This window comes from Anguilla rostrata, chromosome 16 (assembly GCF_018555375.3).
Source record: "Anguilla rostrata isolate EN2019 chromosome 16, ASM1855537v3, whole genome shotgun sequence".
Taxonomy (NCBI): Eukaryota; Metazoa; Chordata; class Actinopteri; order Anguilliformes; family Anguillidae; genus Anguilla; species Anguilla rostrata.
Window position 1 is genome coordinate 5,016,635 of NC_057948.1, and position 20,548 is coordinate 5,037,182.

Consider the following 20,548-nt stretch of genomic DNA (forward strand, 5'->3'; position numbering starts at 1 on the left):
ATCCCCGCTGCCTTCGCACAGCTGTCGGTCTTGAGGAAAAGTTTCCTTCAAACGCGGTTTCTCCTGCTCGGTAAATCAAGGGGGTCTAAGTTCTTTATCGCCCGCGGCCACGTTGGACGGCACAAAGGCCACTTATGACTGGCAGGGATGCCTATCTGCCCGCCCAGATGTGAAAGCGTTACCCTTTTGAGAAGTTTGGCAGGGAGGTAACAGAAATCCATTTTCACAGGTCTGTAAGTTTGTAAGAGAGAGAGAGAGGGAGAGAGAGGGCGTCAGTGAAAGAAAGGGAGTGTGTGTGTGTGTGTGTGAGTGAGAGTGTGTGTATTCGTATAAGAGCGTGTGTGCATGCTTGTGTGTGTGAGTGTAGCAGTGTGTGTCTGGGGCACACACAAGGGTTTGGAGAACAGTAGGGAGCACGTTTACCGTGTAAGAGCTGAGTGAGTCTTCACAGGAGGCTGCCCTCCCACGCACACGCACACACACACACACGCACGCACACACGCACGCACACACACACACAGGCGTTTGGAGAGCAGTAAGGAGCACGTTTACTGTGTGTGTACTGAGCTGAGTGAATCTTCACAGGAGTCACCCCTCTCTCTCTCTCTCTCTCACACACACACACGTTTACTGTGTGTGTACTGAGCTGAATGAATCTTCACAGGAGGCTTCCCTCCCTCTCTCTCACACACACACACACACGCACACACACACACACACACATACACACACGCACACACACACAGGCGTTTGGAGAGCAGTAAGGAGCACGTTTACTGTGTGTGTACTGAGCTGAATGAATCTTCACAGGAGGCTTCCCTCCCACACACAGCAGACTGCAGGAGTCTCTGGCCACAGCGCACTGGGACAGATTTATTAATGCCCCACTTTCTCATCTATAAGCACATCTACTGTGCAGATAAAAATTTATATGTATAATTCATATGAGAGAATTTATATTTCCTTCCTTTAAGGGCTGAACGGCTCTCCTCTGACAGATTTCCCAGAACAGATGGTGATGCATATGAGGATGAATAACACTTTTCTCCGCATTCAATCATATATTTAGGCGGGGAAATACTTTTTCACCCCCCCCCCCACCTCCCCCAACACCCCCTCCTTCCCACTCTTGGCTCCGGGTTTTCATTCCAGTTACAAAGCAATACCCTGTTATCTTTATAGAAGCGCACCATGCCATACATTTTGATCAACTGTTTGATTGATCACGTGAGTGAGCGGTTTGTTAAAATCCACGATGGTAATCTTCCGATGAGCTTGCATGAGGCGGTTTCAGTCTGCGCAAAAAAAAACTCTGGTTGCGCAAACCACCGGTTTCATCAGCCGTTGGAGAGGCCGGTCTCTCGAACGAACCGGCAGCTGCAGAAGCCGGACGCCCAGGTCCTGGTCGGGCCCGGGGTTACGTGCGGTCGGGAGGCCGGTGGGACGCGCTGCCGAAACCACGGAAACGACGTCGGAGGCGGCCGGCGGTGGCGGAATGAACATTCGGTTCCCTGGCAGCAGCTGCGGTGCACATTTCTGCAGTCGCCGTGCCAATCGCACGCTTCTAGGATTCTAGTGTTTCTTGATTTTATGTAATTGTTTGTAGTTTTAAGTTGTTTGTGTATAGACATTCTTACAACAATTCCCATATAATTATTAATTTCTCATTTCTAATAACAGTAATGTCATTTAGCAATCTCAAAATGGTATTTCTGTAATTACATTTTTCTTAATGTTACTTATATAAATGTTTATTTAATGTCTTGTATGCCAGCTATGTTACCTGGTGTTTTAACTGGGAAAAATGAAGTTATTCTATTCTATTTGAGTCGCACAACAACAGTGCTTGGAATAGAAATAGAAATCTGCGTGTGAACAGCACATTTTTTAGTTGACGTGTTACACGGTACACATAATAACCTGTTCAATTACGTGTTCAGTTTCTCTCGGTCCAGATATGGCAACGAGTAATTGATTCTCGAGTAGGTGGTTTCATTAAATTCAAAAGCACTGACATAAGCGTTTTCCGCCTCCCTCTCCAGCCTTGAGATTTTTCCACATATTCATCATTCACTGAACGGTACACGACACACGCTGTTGAATTTATCTTTTCATCGCCACCTAATTAAAACCGGGGGAAAAAATGTATTGACTACAGAAGGTCTCGGAGGCAATCGTTAGTGATAGCGGTAAGTGCCGCGTTAAGGTGATAGAGGTGTCTATTCTTAAATTACATTTCCCCCGTGCCCCTGTGGTCATTTAGCCAGTGCTGAGACATCTCTTTTTCTTTTTTTACAGAAAGTGATTGTTGGGTTTGTGAGAATGCAGAATTAATCATGCACCATTAAACCCGGTGCTAATTGGCACGCGGAGTTCAGCATTTAATGCTGATAAACGCTATGTAGCATTGTGTATCTTTCTCAGCTTTTAACCCTGTGAGACCCTGTGTTGCACATGCAACATTGCTTTTGAGGCATTCTAGAGACACCATTTCCCCCATTCGGTTCGCCATTCACTTTAGAACAACCTTTCCCAGTTCTTGAGGCCCTATGCTATATTTTAGCAACATATTTGGAGTGAGACATCTTCCACTGTTACTCAACATATGCCTGGGTCTTACAGGGTTAAAAAATGTTTTTTATTTTATTTCTTACCATGTTTGAAAATCATTAATTCATTAATTTTTCCTATTAGCTTCTAGCCCTGAAATCAAACATTATCTGCACCGTGCCACACTGTTGTTCGATGACACAACTCCCAACTCACCAGTTTACTAATGAGAATATTTTACTTAACAATTGAATTCTAAATTATGCCTTAATGCCTGTAATTTGCGAAACAAACAGAGTAGCTGCAAATATCTGCGCAATGCAACACAAGTACCGAAAGTAGCGCTGAGAACTGCTGGGGTACGCTATGCTGTTTCGCGTTGGGTAATTACAGGAAAATTAGCCCGGTAAAGGCTAAAGCCGCGTCTCTCATTTAAACCAGGAACAAAGAGGCTGTGCGTACTGATAATAAAACAAGTGTTTACACTTGCAGTGTCGCACGGCTGTAGGTCTAATTGCCCGCACTCGAACTGAGAATTGGTAATAATTCCGTGCTTCTCGACTTGGACGTGACTTTTCCGCTTCGGTGCTGTTCTTATCTGTACTTGGAGCCGTTTGACTCCCGACGTGAGCTAACGGTAGGATTAAGTCATTCATTCGCTCCTCGCTGTATTGGGAATGCAGCAGCCTGTTCAGGAAACGACAGTCGCAGCGATATTCGCGGCTGATTCAAGATTAAGACTCAGAGTTTCAGGGATGTTCCGTATTTAAATCCTACAGTTTTGGCGTTCGTCCCTGACTAGCGGCTCGGTGCCAATCACTACACTTAAGCCGGGCACCCACCGCACGCGTCGCGTATGCGTCGCGTAAACAGCAGGGCGAAGCAGCACGGCGCGACGCGTAGGGTGTCTCCACCGGTTCCGTTTGTGTCGCGCAAAGGCTTGCGTAAAAGCTATATATTCCTAGTAGCTCTCGCAGTCTGCAGTGGGCTTTTACATCGTGTATTTCACGTTTGTTCACGACTGTTGATTATGGGTTAAGTGAATACTTTGGTGAGAGACCTTTTTCAGTTTGTTAATTTGGTAATATTTCGTTAACTCGTAAATAGCCTACGTGAGAAAGTAAACGCTTTCAAGAAGTACCATAAACTTAAATCGCAACGTAGCCTGCATAACAATCAATCTCAAACTGTATTAATTTATTTGCTTGGTTAACAAGCGTGCCAATTTCATGAAGAATATGTAATGATCATAATAATAATAAATAATCCGTAATCAACCATTGGGAATTCCCGTGTTGTCTTGCCATTCACGTCAAAACATTTATAGGATCAGATTTAGTAAAATCAGCTAATCATGAAAAAGTCAGTAACAGTTTTAATCTTGAAGGGATATGAACACCACAACGCCATGAACACCGGAAGCTTTGAAGTACAAGTGCAATAAAGGCTTGCTTACAACTTCATTTATAAAATAGGTGCATTTTCATCGGCAAGACCACTAAATAATCTGATTTTTTAAAGCTCTGTGGATTATCTGATTTTTATTAACAAGCCCTTTTTGAAAGCACGGCGAACGAAGACATCGGAGAAGTCAAATAGTTTTTAACCAACCATTGCTCAGCCTATCTTCCAATACTCGAGCTAACAAACCGCTGCTCGGTGCATTCCCTTTTACGTCACTCAATAGCCTACGTCTTTCTGTGGTGTATTTTCAAATTTACCCCACCCCCTCCGCAAAATAAGACAGCGAAACTAAGTTTGCCTTTCCCCCAGGTTCCAGTTATTTATTTATTTTTACAAAACGAAAAGGCTTGTATTTTTTTAGCTGCTTAAAAAATATCTGGGAGGTAACTAGGGACACACCCCCAGTAATATAAGAATGAAATATAAATCAGAGCATGTATACCTAGCATTTTAGAGCATATTTCTGTGTATAAACAGGCCAACGTGACGCGCGACAAGCCGAAAAAATAGAACAGAAGCGAAAAACTACGCTTCAGTTCGCTTGTGTCGCGCGAGCTTCGCAGCCGGTACGCGACGCGTTCGCATCTGGTGGAGACGACGTCGCCCGCTGCCGTTGTAATAACAGTACTTCAACTACGCTTCAGTTACGCGCGTAATACGCGCGTAGTGCGCTCGCGGCCGATACGCGTGCGGTGGGTGCCCGGCTTTACATTCGGCCAAGCAGCACTGCTGTAAAGAACGAGCCCTGTGATTTTAGTTATGGAAATTGTACATGTCATCGTTTTTGCTGACAGAGCGAGCTACATGGAAGCAGTAACCTTAAATGTGTAACGCTTTGTTAACAGAACAGCTGCTGGAGAAAGAAATCCACGAACTCAGAATACAGAGAACGAGAAGCTAAGAAAATCTCATTTGGTACTTGTATCAAATTTCTTACTTCTTTCTTAGTTATTTACCTTGAGAAACTTTGCCCCTATTTGCGACCATGGCTGTGCTTTAACTGCTGGTTAGATGTGGTTTCCTGGTGGCTGCTTTGTGCTAATGAATTAGCATTTAACTAAACACTTTGGTCTAAAGTCAAATCATCAATGACCAGCCAACATCCCAGCCTTCCCCTTCAAAAAGGGAAACTTTGCAGCCAGAGAGCCAGCGATCCCACAATGCATTGCTCTATTGTGTTCAGAAACAAAGGCCTCAGGCTTTTAAAATGCAAATAACAGAAAGTAAGGCATTTTTAAGCAGATACAAAACGAGAGTTATGCTTCATTTCCTATCCTCTGCATTTTTCAGTTTGTGCGATTTTCTCCAGGAGAGATTCCCTTTAAAGGTTAACTCTCTGCGTTCTGTATTTCTTCCACTGTGCGCTTGCTCGGTAACTCCCGGTCTATCAATCAACCCACCCCCCCCCACAGAAAAACACCTTCCGTAAAACATTATTTTACGGCATGGCAATTCCCGTTTGCACCTGCAAAACAAACAAGCAACCCCAGCCATTTCTGTCTGTGGGGTTCCTGGGCATGAGCCGGTCGACGGTAGGAGAGACAGCCGAGGCCGCTGGCGTCGCCAGAGACCCATGCTAATTTGGGGAGTTTTTTTGGGGGCGGGGGCGGGTGGTGCACGTGATTCCTGCCGCTTGGTCCCGCGCCACGCCCCGGGCCGGCTGTCTCCCAGCCCCTGGCTCCGTCCCCGCGGGGATAGCATCGCTCCCTTCCTCCGTTTCCTCGACAGTAAATTTCGCGGCGGGTTAGCAAGCGGATGTAATTGCGGTGTAATTATGGCGTCCCCGCGCGTGTGTGCGCTCCTGCGCGCGCGTGTGTGTGTTTGCCTTTCGGCGTAACGCGGACCGGAGAGCATCTGCCTCGCTTCCGCGTTAAGTCCCCGCAGGGAGCGGAGAAGTGCGCGCCGCTTCCGTCTTGTGGTTTTCCAAGGCAAACGGACATATTTGCAGAGTTTTGTGCGTAATCCTTTAGAAAACGGGGGGATGCATAAAAGGCAAACCCAGCTCTCTCTCTCTTTCTCTCTCTCTCTCTCCAGCTCTATATCTCTCTCTCTGTACATCCTTCTGTCTCTGCCTACCTGCCTCGTACAGATACGCCTTTTCCGTTTCAGATTAAAAGTAAACGAAAGGACAAATGATGTAGTCGGATTTTAACGGGTGTGAGGATTGGCGGGTGTCTCGAAGGCCCGTCCTCTGCTTCCTGATGTGCAGTCGGCGGCGTCGATGTGTCAACCGTGTCTTTACATTACGTTACATTTATCTGGCAGACGCTCTTATCCAAAGCGACGTGCAATAAGTGCATACTGAAGGTCACTGGTACAACTACATAACTCAGGTCCGATAAGATGCAATACACGTTTTGTACAGTTATTCATAGCCACGAACATGTTCATGTCCAGTTCCCGCAGCGAACATTACTCTGATGCTAGCCTGTGCTGAGTCAAGCTAGGAGTGACACGGAATGGCTCCATCTTCTCCTCCCTAGCCCCGACCGCGTGACCGAAGGTGGGAGCGCGTTCGAAACAGAGCTAATTGAGGAAAATGAACCCGACCCCTCCCCCCCACACCCCTTTTTTTTCCCTCTCTCTCTCTTTCTCGCCGGGACGGCGTTCGCGGGCGGAGCAGACGGGCGGCTCCCTCGGCCGAGTTTTCGGTGGACCGCACGCGCCACCTCATGTCCTTCCTCACCATGCTGGGCCCCAGCCCCGACTGGAACGTGGGGCTGTCCTCCGAGGACCTCTGCACCAAGGAGTGCGGCTGGGTCCAGAGGGTGGTCCAGGACATGATCCCCTGGGACGCCGGGACCGACAACGGGGTCACCTACGAGGTGAGTGACCCGCCCCCCCTTCGCCCCCCGGCCTTGGGGTTAGTTTGGATCCCGTTAGCCTCGAGCTACGCTATCCGCTGTTAGCCTCGAGCTACGCTATCCGCTGTTAGCCTCGAGCTACGCTACCCGCTGTTAGCCTCGAGCTACGCTATCCACTGTTAGCCTCGAGCTACGCTACCCGCTGTTAGCCTCGAGCTACGCTATCCACTGTTAGCCTCGAGCTACGCTATCCACTGTTAGCCTCGAGCTATGCTGTCCACTGTTAGCCTCGAGCTACGCTACCCGCTGTTAGCCTCGAGCTACGCTACCCGCAGTTAGCCTCGAGGCTACGCTATCCGCTGTTAGTCTCGAGCTACGCTACCCGCTGTTAGCCTCGAGCTACGCTACCCGCAGTTAGCCTCGAGGCTACGCTATCCGCTGTTAGTCTCGAGCTACGCTACCCGCTGTTAGCCTCGAGCTACGCTATCCGCTCCCGATGCTCCGTAAACCCTGATTTGTACTTTTGTCAAGCGTCGCATGACAAAAAATGACGTGTTATCAACTTTAAAAAAGCGTTGCACGACACTTTTTTCTGTGTCGCGCACCTCTAGAACTTTGTCATGTCGCAGAACTTCTCACGTCCTCGTACAGTGCTTATCGGACAGCCAAATGGAACACTGAAATTCGTTGTTGTGGACACGTCTTCATTTTCGGTTTGTTTGAGTGACAGGTCGCCTTCTTTTTTCTGTTTGCATAATTAAAAAAAAAAAAATCAGAAGTAGACATAAAATTTATTCCTTCCCTACTTCATCACCGACCCTTTTCGACAAATGTCGCGTGACAAGAATATTCAATGGGAATATTTTCAATGTTGTGCTCCGCTACAATTTTGTCGTGTTGCAGAACTTCATCACACGCGGTTGATTGGACTGCCAAACGGAACACCGAAATTCATTGTCATTTCGCTGGTGGGGCCCGTGAGCGTGCGAGTGGAAGGGGGAGAGCGATAAGAGCGACGGAGCTCGTTAAAAAAGCATAAACGGAGAGAGAGACACAGAGCCGTGTGTCCTGCCTTTACCCCGGTGGTTGCCACGGCGAATAAGCCCTTCCTGTTTGTGCTCTGCGTTTTACGATTCGCCGCGAGAGGTGCACCTTCAGTCATTTCCTGCCGCCTGCGGTAAACGGATGCGTTACAGGACCGTGCCGTCCGCCGGCCTGAAAGTTCATACGAGTGGACTATCTCGCTTGAAATGAGCAGGGTGCTTACCGTCCACGCTAAGAGGCCGTTTTCACCAAGCTTCCTGAAAATTGAGTTTAAAAGAAGGATGAACCACTCCGGGCAGTTACCAACAGAATGACTGGACAAGTGTCGTCTTGCTTGCAGTTTCAAAATGGGTGCTCGTAGCGGTAGTCAGTTCACACGCGCAGGTCTCGAATAATAGAAACCCCTCACGCGCGAGATGCCGCAAACTGCCACTGCAGAGCCGGCAACGCAGCTGTCGTCGAAAGCAACATTTCGGACCCAGCCGCGGGAGCGTCGCCACGCTTCGAGAAGGGGGGGGCTCATTGTGGGCGATCTGTGTCAGTGGTTCGCAACGGGGGGGCCGGGGCCCAAAATGGGGCCTCAGGGAGCTGAGATCATAGTAAATTATTCAAAACTTTAATCACAAAACATCAACACACTAGTAATTATTCAGCTAAATAAGTAAAACAAAGCAAGCAATTAATAGTGTATAGTGTATTTCAGGATTACTACAACAGCAAGTTTAAAAAAATCACTCTTATGCTTTTATGGGGTTAAATAGAATAAGCTTGATTTGCTGTACTGGAGGGTGTACAGATGGAATCAAAATGATGACAGGCAGATATGACTCCTGTGGGGGGGGGGGGTATTTCCGTGGAAACGGGGGGCCTCGGGGGCAACAAGGTTGAGAACCACTGATCTATGTCATGTCACAGCTGCTGTTCAGCACGAGAGCCCCCATTTTAATTGAGCAGGAATAGGGGTGTGAGTGAACCTCGCTACTATTCATGCCCGTTATTGAACCTCGATATTAGTGGGCTTATTTGCAGTCAACCCGCAAAAGATTCAAACTCTGTGCAGCTGATCATCACCCCTGTAGCCGATTGGCTGAAAAACGCATTGCCACCCCCGTCTAACTGAACCAGAAAAGGGTAAGATTCGCGGTCCACACAGAGGTGTTACTAGGATGTCATCTTTGGGTGGGCAACAACAAAAAAGGTTGCTTTTCCTATAGGGTATGTAAACAAGGCTGTAGTTTAATTTTGAGGAAGGGGGGGGACAAAAGGATTAAATTATAGCATCCACTTTTTGTAGGGGGGTCTGGGGCCATTACCCCGTGAAAGAAAAAAAAAGATGAAACTCTGTAACACTAAACAAATGTCCGGTGGTGTAGGTTTTGTTTGAACCTTTGGGGGGACACATTGAGCTGGGGGTCCTCCCCCAGGAAATTTTGAGCGTCAGACACTTCATTTCCTGCGTTCTGGTGAATTTTTATGCATCAATTTGTGCCTTTTCTGCATCAATTTATGGTGGAAATGTAAAGGAAAATTCAGGGGGACAAATGCACATGTTCTAAATATTGAGGGGGAGCTAACATTAAAAAGAGATATCTGTTGGTACTGTCACGCCGATTTTGATCCGGGCTGCAAAAACGATGCAATGACATTCTAAAACAGCTGTTGTACCCATAGACATATATATGTCTGTGGTTGTACCTGTTGTGACATGCTTGAAGTTTTATTGCGGAGTCCGTTCCTATGCCGACGCTCCCAGCCCTGCTGCATTCTGCGGCGATAAATTTTCTAAGACAACTCGACAATTTCTCTAGTTTAACGGGTTATTTTCCAGCCTGAAACGGTGTGATGGTATTAATAAACGTCTACACGTGTCATCTAACTTGTGAGTAGTTGGCTATCTCCCTGAATATGAATTAAATGTTTTTAACAGAAAATAACAATTTTCAATGCAATTTTATCCACGGAAACAGCTGTACAAAAATGCTGGCTAGCTAACTTAAAAGAACCTAAAAGAAACATGCAGCTTGCAAAACATGCAGACTAAACTGTGAAACTATACAAGACTACTAATATAACTTATAAGAATCAGAGAAAAGAATAAACAAAAAAGAAAAAAGGTATTAACCGTTTTAATTGGGTTGCTGATAGCAGCTAGCTACAAACAGGTTTTGCAGTTCACTTAACCATGTCTGTACCCCATGTGTGAAGAAGTGGCGTGGTTTGGCGATAATGTAAAGGAGCAGCACTGACTAAGCACACCCACACCTTCAAAATGGCCAATAAGAAAGCAGTGCATTTTTTTGATGACCAATGACAAAATTACAGAAAGCTATGGATGCTAAAAAATAGGTATAACGGTGATCTTTTATTGGATGGGCAGATAATTCCTCTGGGTGGGCAGTGCCCACCTCAACCCACCCGTAGACACGCCCCTGGGTCCACGGCGCGCGCCTTTAAAGAGGTGTTTAGGCGGAGTGCCGTCCTCTCTCGTTGGCTCCTGCCTCAGTTTGCCGTTCCGCGTGCGGTCAGCTCACGCCGTTCCGCGTGCGGTCAGCGGAGCGGCTCGGAGCGTTCACCTCTCCCGGTCCGCATACCGAATACGCCCGTCTCGAGGCGGGGTCGACGCAGATTTACATTTAGGCGTCTAATCCAGAGCGACTTTCACACTTCACATTCCTATACACTAACCACACTATGTTAGGGCGGCGGTGTAGTATAATGGGTAAGGGGCTGGTCGTGTAACCTAAAGGTCACATTCCCGGGTTGTACACTGCCATTGTACCCTTGAGTGAGGTACTTAGCCTGCATTGCTCCAGTATATATCCAACTGTATAAATGGTTATCCAGCTATGTAAAAGCTGAGTTAGTCACTCAGGATAAGAGTGTCTGCTAAATACCTGTAGTGTTGAAGAAGTTTATAAACGGTCAGTCTGTCAAATGTAATGTATTCACTTATACGGTTGGATACCCTTTCTCAAGGGTACAGCCGAAGTGCCCATTCTGGAAGTGAACCTGCAGCCTCTGAGTTGGAGGCCGTTAAATTACTCGCGTACCAAAGGCAGCGCTCGCTGGATGTGGACCGCGTTTCTGAACGCCTTTTGAAAAGCGCGGCTCTTGTGAGCGCTGTCCGCTTGATGCAGTAAGCCGTTATAAGACTTTATGAGCTGTTATAAGACTTTATGAGCCGTTATAAGACTTTATGAGCTGTTATAAGACTTTATGAGCCGTTATAAGACTTTATGAGCTGTTATAAGACTTTATGAGCCGGTATAAGACTTTATGAGCTGTTATAAGACTTTATGAGCCGGTATAAAACTTTATGAGCCGTTATAAGACTTTATGAGCCGTTATAAGACTTTATGAGCTGTTATAAGACTTTGAGCCGTTATAAGACTTTATGAGCCGTTATAAGACTTTATGAGCCGTTATAAGACTTTATGAGCTGTTATAAGACTTTGAGCCGTTATAAGACTTTATGAGCCGTTATAAGACTTTATGAGCCGTTATAAGACTTTATGAGCTCTTTTCTACTTAAGGGCACTCAAGTTGGACCCGTCGCTTTCATCTGAATCATAAAGCAAAGTGACGAACTTTATAAACGTCAAACTTTTCCCGCCGTAAAATCCCACGGGACGGTCGATTTGCTTTACTTTTTCTTCGCTTCCGCACAAAGCAGCTATTCTTCAGACGCGGTGTAAAAAGGTGAGCCACACAGAGTTCTCCGGGGAAGGAGGCAATAAATCACGCGTAAAGGGGACGGCGGGGAGCATTACACAGTCAGTAAATGATGCATATTGAGATCAAACCGCCGAGCTCCTGCCAGATGGCGACTGGGAGCCGCCGGCTCCCCGGGCCCGGCCTCCATTTTGTGCCTCCCTTTCCCGCCGCAGTCTCCCAACAAGCCCACCGTCCCCCAGGAGAAGATCCGCCCCCTCACCAGCCTGGACCACCCCCAGAGCCCCTTCTACGACCCCGAGGGCGGGCCCATCACGGCCGTCGCCCGCGTGGTGGTGGAGAGGATCGCCAGGAAGGTAACGCCCCTACCCCGACAAAAAACCACAACAGTTTAACAGCCATGGCTTTCCGTCTGTATGGAATCCATCTTGGATTCTTATTTCACTTGCTCAGGATTTACGCTCGTCTGTGCTTACATAATGTCACCGGCATTTTAAAGTTGCCAAACAAGAGCTTATAATTATATTTTAGTGTACATATTAATCAAAAATGTTGTATTTCAACTTATTTTTTTATATACTGCAGGTTAAACACCTGATAAAACTTTTTTGAACATATTAAAACTAAAATAGAACAACATAAGGGTGTGATATGGCACTTATTGTAACGGTTAATATCTCAATGTAGACATACATTGTACTTGTATGAGTAATGTTTTTCACTGTTTCAAGACTATATTTTTTGGAATGTTTTTCAAAATTCTAAGTCAGTGTTCTAGAACTCCATTGTTTTAAAGTACCAGTCGTGATTGTTACATCAGCATTAGAATGTTCAGTTACGAACATTCCTATCACATATACGCATTTGTGATTTTATACCTTAAAGGGTTAAAAGTGAGAGAGTTTCGTATTCTAGACTAGCCCCCGACCCCAGGTTCTGTCTCACCACCTCGGCATTACTGCCCACATCATGTCCGCTGTCTTTTAGGCCGGTGATATAAACATTTACAGCAAACTTTATTTTCGTTGTTTAGCCTCATGGACTAAACGGTAGAAATTCTTATCCAAAAATGTCTTGAACAAAACAAACCAGCCAGAAGTAATGACACAAACCAGCTCATGAGCAAACACAGAAACACAGAAAATGTAATTGTAGTTGTTTTTTTTGTTTTTTTCAGAATGCAGTGAGTCAGCCATCGAGAGCAGGGAGCAAGCATCGCTATTAGCCTAACAGCGCAGACAGGCTTGTTTTCGGGCTGGGTTAAACATCTGTTGACTTATTTGTCAGCACGCGAATTAACGTCAGTACCTTATGTTCCCAAGTCAAACGACCGCCCTTCCTTTTACAGACTAAATGAATCATTAATGGCTTCCCCGTCACTGACGGGTGTTTGAACAGCTTCGCGGAGACGAGAGAAATTTCTATTAAGCTTAACCTTGAGAACGTATCGCCCGGCGTCAGTCGCACAAAGGGTACGGAGGATATTCGCGCGCCAGGCTTTTGGAGAGGGGAATGGATTTTCGGTTGTTTACAAGCCTCGGCTGCGCCGATAGGGATCGGGCGGCAAATTGATGATCTTATCGCGGCTTTGATATGACGCCGAGGCCCGCTTTCCCCCCCCTACCCCCCCCCCACCCCCCCCTCCCCCTCCGCAGGGCGAGCAGTGCAACATCGTCCCCGACAACGTCGACGACATCGTGGCGGACATCGCCCAGGAGGAGAAGGAAGAAGGTGAGCTGGCCCGTTTCGCGTTCCCCCGCCGGTCGCCGGAATCGGAGGGCGGAGCTAAGCGCGAGGCGGTTCGATCGACGAGCTGGGGGCGTCCCGTCGCGCGGGCGGACCTCCCCCGAATTTCCGTCCCCCCCCCCGTACAGAGCGCTCGAAAAAAAGCGAAGGAGAAAATCCGTCGTGGTCCGGGCGTCGTTCTCCTTTTTCGGCGATTGTCGCATCCTTCGCCGCGTTCGCATCGTAAAAGTCGTCACACGCAATTAGGTTTGGTTGTTTTGATTGTTAATTGGTTTAGAACACAGAAGCAGTGGAACGTAAGAAGAGAAAGAGCCATTCCGCCCATTCAAGCTTGTCATTTCAATTATACGAGCTCAGCTCGATCTATTAATGGGTCGGGCGGTAATATCTAGTATCGACCAAAAGGGCTCAATTAGAGTTTATTTCTGGGTTTTCTTTACTTCTATGTGTATAAAAATACAACTCGATAGATTAATTGATTATTAATTATTACAGTTGCAATCAATTACTGTCTTATCTGGAGCAACTTACAAAAATGGAGGCTCTGGAATACATAACATGCAGCATCACCCAGAAGGCAAGGAGGGCCCCATTGATGACAGATAAGCATATCGAAAAGTTAGCAGAACAAATCGACGATTAGTATTGAAAACGAAAGTAAGTGCATGAATGAAACGCATGATATGAAGAGATTATGTATTAAAAAAAGTGCTGTAATTTCTACATGGTGTAACAAAAATATAAAAAATTATAGTATTGAAAATATAAATGAAATAAAAGCTGAGAATTTGCACTCTAAGCGTGCGTGAATTGTTTGATTGCAAATCAAAAATTGTGGAGTACAGAGCCAAATCAAGGAGAAAAAAAAGTGTCTTTGTCCCATAATGGAGTTCACTGTATCTTTACACAGCAGCTATACTGATAACATTACAAAAAAAAAAAAAACAGACAAAAGACAGTGAGGGGAGCCAGTGCATTGATTGAGAGGTTTTGTCTGTCCGCCGCCTCCCCCCCACAGATGACACACCGGAGACCTGTATCTACTCCAACTGGTCCCCCTGGTCAGCCTGCAGCTCCTCCACCTGCGATAAGGGCAAGCGCATGAGGCAGAGGATGCTGAAGGCCCAGCTGGACCTCAGCGTTTCCTGCCCGCACACCCAGGACTTCGAGCCCTGCATGGGGCCGGGCTGCAGCGACGAGGGTGAGGATGTGGCGGGGCCTAGTCCTCCCCACCCGACGCCCACGCCCACGCAGGCCTACGTGCTCTCCTTCAGTCTGACGCTGTGCGCGTTTTAAAGCTTACTTCCCATTTGCCCTTTTCTCCCATCTTTTTGATACTCTCTCCTTATTAGGAGAAGCTTCTCTTCACTCTGCTTGTGCACGTAGGCCTCAGACCCAATTGACCAAGCAGGGAGAGATGGGCTAGCCTAGCCGCAGTGGGCATCCAGATGCTGGGCTAGCCTAGCCGCGGTAGGCATCCGGAGGCTGGGCTAGCCTAGCCGCAGTAGGCATCCGGATGCTGGGCTAGCCTAGCCGCAGTAGACATCCAGATGCTGGGATAGCCTAGCCGCAGTAGGCATCCGGAGGCTGGGCTAGCCTAGCCGCAGTAGGCATCCGGAGGCTGGGCTAGCCTAGCCGCAGTAGGCATCCGGATGCTGGGCTAGCCTAGCCGCAGTAGACATGCAGAGACTGGGTTAGCCTAGCCGCGGTAGGCATGCAGAGACTGGGGCTAGCCTAGCCTCAGTATACAGGTGCGGAGGACCGTGCTTAAAAAGTCAGGCGGGCGAAGCCTGTGTTTAGCACGCTATCCCACCTTGTCGGTTCGATCGCACAAAAATGAAAGTCTTCAGCGGTTTGAGAACGCTTCATTAAATGACAGAATGTAGACCTAAAGTTTGCCCACCCCCCACCCCCCCCCACCACGAGAGCAGGTGAAAGTATCGATTCACTCGCTCAGCAGTGAAAGGTCAAACCTGGGCCTGGAGGTTCTCCGCAGGCGCTGTGGAGTCGATAAATCCTTCACTCGTTTGATCGCAAGCCGATAAAACTTCGACAGGGATCGGACCGCTGTTGTGTTTCTCAGGCGGGGATTTGAGTCTGAGGCGGTATTGCGCTTCTGTAACTCCTCAGCATAAAACCCGCGAACGACTTTAATTACTACCTGCGCTGTGATGTGGGAGTTTAATCTTTACGGTTTGCCTCTTGCACAGTGTGATTCTCCAATACAGCGTTTTTTTAACAGAGTGTACTGAAGGCCAAGAATAAAGGGGGAAAGACAGAAAGTGAGTATTTAAATGTCAGACGCTTAAGATGAGCCGGGGCACAGCAGGCATTCAGGTGCTGGGAGCAGAGGAGCGCGTTTAAAAAATCAGGTGGGCGAAGCCTGCTATTAGCACGATAGCGGCTAGCCCAGCTTGTCGGTTCCGTCGTGCTAAGAAAACGTCTGCGGCAGTGTTGGGAACGCTGTGTCCAATGACAGAGCGCCGGCTTCGGCCTAGCCTCACCCCAAGCCCTCGCGTAAATAGCCGAAGGTGGTCGGAAGCCTCCGTTATTGACGTGTGTCAATCACCTCTCCCCGTCACACCCGCTTCAGTCCTTTAACTTACATCGCACTTGTCAGCCCTACTGAAAATTCCAGACGTCCGCATAGGGGTCCGCGCGGACCCTCGCCGGACATGGGCGGATGACGACATTTACGTCACGCGGACCCTCGCGGACACGCGGACGCAGAAAGTATGGAGCAGCCTTTAAGAGACCAGCTTCAGCCAGCCGCAGACCAGCTCTGACCAGCTCGGAGTATCAAAAACACATCTTTAAAACACCTGGGAATCCCAGCTGGTCTTCGCTGGAATTTTCAGCAGGGAGTTTAGTTTCCTCTTACATCCTGGCAAGATGCGGGGGGTTATTTTTTTCTTTCTTTTTTTTCTTTCTTTATTTTTTTTTTATGTGAAGAGTCGAAGGCCGAGAGTTCCGTCGCAGCCGATTGGCCGTCGGAGCCGTTCGATTGGCCGTCGGATGTCCCCCTTCTCGCCGCGCGTCATCGAATTAATGGCCCCGGCATCCCAGGCTTTTCAGATCTTTCTGCGCTTCGGACCGCCATTTTGTTCTTGCTTAACGGCCCGTTAGGGGCGGGTATCGATTGGCGCAGTGGCCCGCCCCACCCCCCCGTCGTTTATTTACCGCTTTTATTAGCGCTTTCGCTTAGTTCCGCCTTATTAGACCCCGCGCAGCCGCCCTTTCTCAATTTGCGCCGGCGCTGGGGGGGAAGGGGGGGGCAGGTCCGTCGAAAGTCCATTGGGACGAAGTTCATCCATCGCGCCTGAAAAAAAAGAAAACACGCCTATTCGCGGCGGCGTTGAGAGATTATTTGCGGGACGAAGATTGAGCACTGCTTAAAAAAAAAAGGGGGCTCGGTTTTACCGGCCTCGGTTTCCGCGTCGCCGAGAACGGGCGACGCCCAGAGCGCGCTGAGCTCGCCGCCGGAGGGACTCGTAAAGGAGTCAGACAGTCATTTATCACCTCTCTGCTGCGGTCTCTACTGTGTCTGGAGGACCGGCTCTGATAAACCGTGTCCCTGTGATGTCACTTCCCGTATTCGCCACCATGCAAAGCTCTTATTGTTGCAGACTGGGTTTTACTGACATCGTCTGACGTACTGTTTGCCGCTTGGTCGATCTGGGCCTACTGGGGCAGCGGCGTAAGTATAAGGGGCAAGGAGCTGGTCTTGTAACCTGAAGGTCACAGGTGTGATTCCCGGGTAGGACACTGCCGTTGTACCCTTGAGCAAGGTACTTAACCTGCATTGCTTCAGTATGTATCCACCTGTATGAATGGATGCAATGTGAATGCTGTGTGTAATGTTGTGTAAGTCGCTCTGGATAAGAGCGTCTGCTAAATGCCCACTATGCCGTAATGCTTATATGTAGCAGGCATCCAGATTGTAATTTGTCACCTCTATACTGTAGTCTTTGTATCTGGAAGATCGACTCTGTTAAACTGTTAAACTACGACTATGGTTTTGGCATACAGGCTGCTTTCTGTTTTTTTTTTGGCACAGTAACGTTCGGGGACTTTCGCGCCTAGTGTGTCTCCAGCTTTGATTTATGTACACGGGCAGCTCGGACCCTTTGGAGACGCGAACCGCGCCGGTAGGACCGTAGCCGTCCTTGGATACGCGTTAAGGCGCACGAACAGAGGCCCAGCGTTGTTAACAGACGCGCTTCCGTGTCCCGGCGTTGACTTTCACCGCTCGTTATACGGAATTAGGCATGCGTTAAGACGGAATGTCTGAGAACGTTTTGAGAGAAAAAAAAAAACTCTTCAAGTCCTCCCAAAATATTTACGGCTATTTGCATATGCAAATACGTTTGCGCTCGACTTCACATTGGAATTTGCGCGATTCTCTGGTGAGCCTCCCCCCAGCCGGGTAATTTGGAGGTTCTCGGTTGGCGCTTCGTGTGTCGCTCTGCCCCCTGGTGGCCAGAGAGGGGAAGAGCCGGGGGGAGCAGCAAGGGAAGGTGGACGTGTGAAGGTTGAAACGGGGCTGCAGAACGGGTCTGTTAACACAGAGCTGGGGGATTCTTTCCAGCGGGATATAACAGGGACGCATTACATTACATTACAGGCGTTTAGCAGACGCTCTTATCCAGAGCGACTTACACAACTTTTTACATAGCATTTTACATTGTATCCATTTATACAGCTGGATATATACTGAAGCAATTTCGGTTAAGTACCTTGCTCAAGGGTACAACGGCAGTGTCCTTACCCGGGAATCGAACCTGCGACCTTTTGGTTACAAGTCTAGTTCCTTACCCGCTGTGCTACACTCCGTCACCAAGCCCCCCCGGTCGTTTCTAACCGCGCCGCGTGCCGTTTACCTCCGAAAATGTTTACTCTGCGGAGGATCTCGCGATCCGCGGGGACTCGGTGAGGCACAGATTGAGTGACAGACACGCCGAAGCAACCGAAGCAGAGCGTCGTTTCGGAACACAGAACCGAACCAGCGAGCTGCAATAAGCATATTTTCACGCACGGGTTGGACTGCATAATGCGCTCGGTGAAAACGAGGGAGTTCGTTTGAACAAAGTACCGAAATCGGTTTTTGCGTGACAATATGGCAAAGCGGTGGCAAGTGAGCGACAGACGGCTCCCTCTCCTGAGCTGGAACCCGAGCCTGATGGGAGATAGAGCGGAGGTGTCGGAAATTTGGGTGTGGTAACCTTTAACCCCCCCCCCCCACCACAGAAGGGTCCACCTGCATGATGTCGGAGTGGATCACCTGGTCCCCCTGCAGCGTGTCCTGCGGGACGGGGGTGCGGTCCCGGGAGAGGTACGTCAAGCAGTTCCCCGAGGACGGCTCCATCTGCACCCTGCCCACCGAGGAGTCGGACAAGTGCGTCGTCAACGAGGAGTGCTGTGAGTGCCCCTCTACCCCTCCCTAAAGTGAGCTGTGGGTGCCCCTCTACCCCTCCCTAAAGTGAGCTGTGGGTGCCCCTCTACCCCTCCCTAAAGTGAGCTGTGAGTGCCCCTCTACCCCTCCCTAAAGTGAGCTGTGAGTGCCCCTCTACCCCTCCCTAAAGTGAGCTGTGAGTGCCCCTCTACCCCTCCTAAAGTGAGCTGTGAGTGCCCCTCTACCCCTCCCTAAAGTGAGCTGTGTGTGCCCCTCTACCCCTCCCTAAAGTGAGCTGTGAGTGCCCCTCTACCCCTCCCTAAAGTGAGCTGTGAGTGCCCCTCTACCCCTCCCTAAAGTGAGCTGTGAGTGCCCCTCTACCCCTCCCTAAAGTGAGCTGTGAGTGCCCCTCTACCCCTCCTAAAGTGAGCTGTGAGTGCCCCTCTACCCCTCCCTAAATTGAGCTGTGAGTGCCCCTCTACCCCTCCTTAAAGTGAGCTGTGAGTGCCCCTCTACCCTCCCTAAAGTGAGCTGTGAGTGCCCCTCTACCCCTCCCTAAAGTGAGCTGTGAGTGCCCCTCTACCCCTCCCTAAATTGAGCTGAGTGCCCCTCTACCCCTCCCTAAAGTGAGCTGTGAGTGCCCCTCTACCCCTCCCTAAAGTGAGCTGTGTGTGCCCCTCTACCCCTCCCTAAACTGAGCTGTGAGTGCCCCTCTACCCCTCCCTAAAGTGAGCTGTGTGTGCCCCTCTACCCCTCCCTAAAGTGAGCTGTGGGTGCCCCTCTACCCCTCCCTAAAGTGAGCTGTGAGTGCCCCTCTACCCCTCACTGAAGTGAGCTGTGAGTGCCCCTCTACCCCTCCCTAAAGTGAGCTGTGAGTGCCCCTCTACCCCTCCCTAAAGTGAGCTGTGTGTGCCCCTCTACCCCTCCCTAAAGTGAGCTCTGTGTGCCCCTCTACCCCTCCCTAAAGTGAGCTGTGTGTGCCCCTCTACCCCTCCCTAAAGTGAGCTGTGAGTGCCCCTCTACCCCTCCCTAAAGTGAGCTGTGAGTGCCCCTCTACCCCTCCCTAAAGTGAGCTGTGGGTGCCCCTCTACCCCTCACTAAAGTGAGCTGTGAGTGCCCCTCTACCCCTCCCTAAAGTGAGCTGTGTATGCCCCTCTACCCCTCACTAAATTGAGCTGTGAGTGCCCCTCTACCCCTCCCTAAAGTGAGCTGTGAGTGCCCCTCTACCCCTCCCTAAAGTGAGCTGAGTGCCCCTCTAACCCTCCCTAAAGTGAGCTGTGAGTGCCCCTCTACCCCTTCCGAAAGTGAGCTGTGGCTGCCCCTCTACCCCTCCCTAAAGTGAGCTGTGAGTGCCCCTCTACCCCTCCCTAAAGTGAGCTGTGAGTGCCCCTCTACCCCTCACTAAAGTGAGCTGTGAGTGCCCCTCTACCCCTCCCTAAAGTTAGCTGTGAGTGCCCCTCTACCCCTCCCTAAAGTGAGCTGTGAGTGCCCCTCTACCCCTCCCTAAAGTGAGCTGTGTGTGCCCCTCTACCCCTCCCTAAAGTGAGCTGTGAGTGCCCCTCTACCCCTCCCTAAAGTGAGCTGTGAGTGCCCCTCTACCCCTCTCTAAATTGAGCTGTGAGTGGCCCTCTACCCCTCCCTAAAGTGAGCTGTGAGTGCCCCTCTACCCCTCCCTAAAGTGAGCTGTGGGTGCCCCTCTACCCCTCCCTAAAGTGAGCTGTGAGTGCCCCTCTACCCCTCCCTAAAGTGAGCTGTGAGTGCCCCTCTACCCCTCCCTAAAGTTAGCTGTGGGTGCCCCTCTACCCCTCCCTAAAGTGAGCTGTGAGTGCCCCTCTACCCCTCCCTAAATTGTGCTGAGTGCCCCTCTACCCCTCCC

At 49.3% G+C, this 20,548-nt stretch overlaps 1 protein-coding gene across 1 annotated transcript in view; it reads left to right on the forward strand.

Moving 5' to 3' along the window:
- Positions 1-20,548, forward strand: part of LOC135242608 (spondin-1-like) — a 134,564-nt gene that overhangs the window by 105,955 nt on the left and 8,061 nt on the right. The window contains exons 8-12 of the mRNA XM_064313759.1: positions 6,638-6,839; positions 11,750-11,890; positions 13,190-13,265; positions 14,299-14,481; positions 18,528-18,698. Of these exons, the coding sequence (XP_064169829.1) occupies positions 6,638-6,839; positions 11,750-11,890; positions 13,190-13,265; positions 14,299-14,481; positions 18,528-18,698 (773 nt within the window). The remainder of the gene's footprint in view (positions 1-6,637; positions 6,840-11,749; positions 11,891-13,189; positions 13,266-14,298; positions 14,482-18,527; positions 18,699-20,548) is intronic.